The 2,490-nt window shown below is 34.0% G+C and overlaps 1 protein-coding gene across 1 annotated transcript; it reads right to left on the reverse strand.

Moving 5' to 3' along the window:
- Positions 1-744: 744 nt before the first annotated feature.
- On the reverse strand, positions 745-2,284 carry LOC132720182 (uncharacterized). The gene is made up of 4 exons (XM_060704224.1): positions 2,160-2,284; positions 1,666-1,809; positions 1,410-1,519; positions 745-831 (listed from the first exon to the last, which is right to left on the reverse strand). Exons 1-4 carry the CDS (start codon positions 2,191-2,193, stop codon positions 796-798), a joined length of 324 nt encoding a protein of 107 aa, XP_060560207.1. The 5' UTR covers positions 2,194-2,284; the 3' UTR covers positions 745-795.
- Between the last annotated feature and the right edge of the window lie 206 nt (positions 2,285-2,490).

Raw genomic sequence — 2,490 nt, forward strand, 5'->3', positions numbered from 1 at the left:
ACAAATGTCGGCTGGCTGGTCGGCTAAAACAAAATTAAGAAACGAAAGGTTGAGCTACATACCGCCCATTTCTTAAAACAGACGGGCCGAAACAGACTGACATGGCCTACAGTACCTGTAAGCATTAATAAAAACTAACATACTTTCATCGATGCTTGAAATAACCACATTCTAATATAAAATATCAAAACAAGCTTACCTCGATCAAAGCTCTTCGATTTTCCAGGATTTTCCATCAACTCGACATCGGGAACGAACGATGTCGAAAGACTGCCACTGATTTGGCCGCACGATACGTTGTCACAGATAATTAAAAGTTGGTATCGTAGAAAATATCTCTATGCTCATGAATAAAAGGAAGAACTACACTTGGATTAATTAATGAGCTTCTAAACGAGGTTAACACACAATTGTACCAGAAAGTCTTACATTTCTCACGGCCCCGTCCGACAACTACCTGCGCATGCGCAGAACGTAAAGTCTTACGTTTCTCACGGGTCTGACAAAATTCACGCCACACCGGAATGAGAAAATTAACAGTTGTAATGTAGGCATTGTACACTTAATTAAAGTATTTCTTGTTCAATAAAATTCTGCAACAATTTTATTCGCTGCATTTGACGTTTTGCTTAACTTGGACCTCAAGATATCTTCTTATACATTATACATGTCATTACATTGAAGCAACACTAACCGTTGGAAAATTGCATATATTTACATGTAAAATAAAACTGCTGATGGCAATTCAGATTTGAAATTTTATTGCAAATTGGTTTAGTTGTTTTACAAAAGCTTTTATGATGACTCGTTTTCGAAATGTGGTGGTCTAGTCTGAAATGGAAAGATTGACAAATATAAACAAAACATAGGGCTTAAACTTTAATTATACATCATTCCTTTCTAACCTAAGCTCCTTGACTCCTAGGGAAATCAGCAGAGACTTTGTTTGTTTAAACCAGTTGATATATCCGCTGTTTGTGTTGAAGACAGTAACATGTCAATGTTCTTGCTAATTAAGTCCAATCAAATGTGCCAAGCTAGACTATGAATTGTTATTTCCACTTTTTGCACATTTTAGAAGATTATTGCAATTCTACTTAGACATGCTTTTAAATGGAAAACATGCATGAGTCCGACCATTATTATATCATAGGGCAGAATGTCAACGACTGGTGCATTGTTTTGTTTCATAAAGACCCTGGTCAATAATTGCACTTTTCGTATCTCATTGATTGTAAAACAAAACAACATTAAATTATCAATCATAAAAATTTACTGATGTTATTAGTCGCGCCCATGTTTAACAATTAATTTCTGAATCTCGGATTCAATAATTTCACGACGATATTGAAAAATGCAAATTATAAATCTGCAATTATTGACATTGTTAACTACAAGTTTGTACATACGTGAGGTCCAAAGCAATGACAGACGTGATGTACAGCATCGCAAGCCGGATGTGCCATAGGAGGGCAACCGTCGGCACCTGTGTTTGAGCAGTCAGCTGCAGAGGTGCAATCTCAAAATAAAAGCACAGAGATGATTATATTATCAAGGTATACATTGCAAATCAGTATATCACATTAAAGTTAATAATTAGAATTATTTACATTATTTTATACATATTTATAAGAAAAAAGATGATTTTTAAGAACATGGTCCTACCTTTATCGCAGGTGCATATTCCAACACGCATGCCCATTGGACCAGGAAAGTGTTCACAGAAAGGATCGTATCCTGTGTCACATTTTACATGGGAATTTGCACATGAGTTGTTTCTTCCAAAGCAATCAAATGCCGCTGCCGCAGCTGAAATACAGTTTGGGAAAATGTAAGCAAGGTCAGGAGGCCTTAAGCCGGTCTACGTAGCAATTTCTTTCATAATGTTTTTAAATATTTTACATTATTTTTATACAAGCTCGCTTTTTCTTTTAGTTTTTCTGCCCCATGCTGATGGCAAAAAGTCACGTGGTATAATCAGTATATAAAGCAATAAAACTTAGAAATTGATATACAAAAGTACTTCACAATAAAAAATAATGGCCTTTTGTGCGGTAAAGAATCAAAATAATTTGGTTTATGTAATTTGATGTAGAACAAAAAATCCACAATTGCATCATGATTTTGATAAATAAATTGAAAAAGTAACAAAATCATACCTATAATTGTAAATAGTGCCAAAACAGTTTTCATTTTTTTCCAATTCAGTACAATGACTGGTATCAACAGCTCATCTTATAGCACCTACCTATAATCTCTTATCTTCATCGGTTTCTCGTTTTTGACCTTCAATAATGATCTCAGATTACAAATTTGTCTCATTGTTCGACTTACTTTTGCAACAAATTTTATCTCAAACTAGAAACAAATATAGGTTAATCATAACTCTAATTATAGTATGTACTTTCACGAAAGATCACATATTCACTATTGTCATCAGACGACAAATAATCATCAATGAATATATCATAGTTATTCATATTTTGAAAT

The sequence above is a fragment of the Ruditapes philippinarum genome, unplaced genomic scaffold (genome assembly GCF_026571515.1).
Source record: "Ruditapes philippinarum isolate M1 unplaced genomic scaffold, ASM2657151v2 ctg4290_1_1_1_1, whole genome shotgun sequence".
NCBI classification, from domain to species: Eukaryota; Metazoa; Mollusca; class Bivalvia; order Venerida; family Veneridae; genus Ruditapes; species Ruditapes philippinarum.

Excerpts from the sequence above, each read along its gene's own strand:
- LOC132720182 (XM_060704224.1), bottom strand. The coding sequence starts at position 2,193 with ATGAAAACTGTTTTGGCACTATTTACAATTATAG. Across the intron at positions 1,520-1,665 it reads AATATGCACCTGCGATAAAG|ATTGCACCTCTGCAGCTGAC; the intron begins GTAGGACCATGT and ends TTTTATTTTGAG. Across the intron at positions 832-1,409 it reads GTCATTGCTTTGGACCTCAC|ACTAGACCACCACATTTCGA; the intron begins GTATGTACAAAC and ends TTTCCATTTCAG.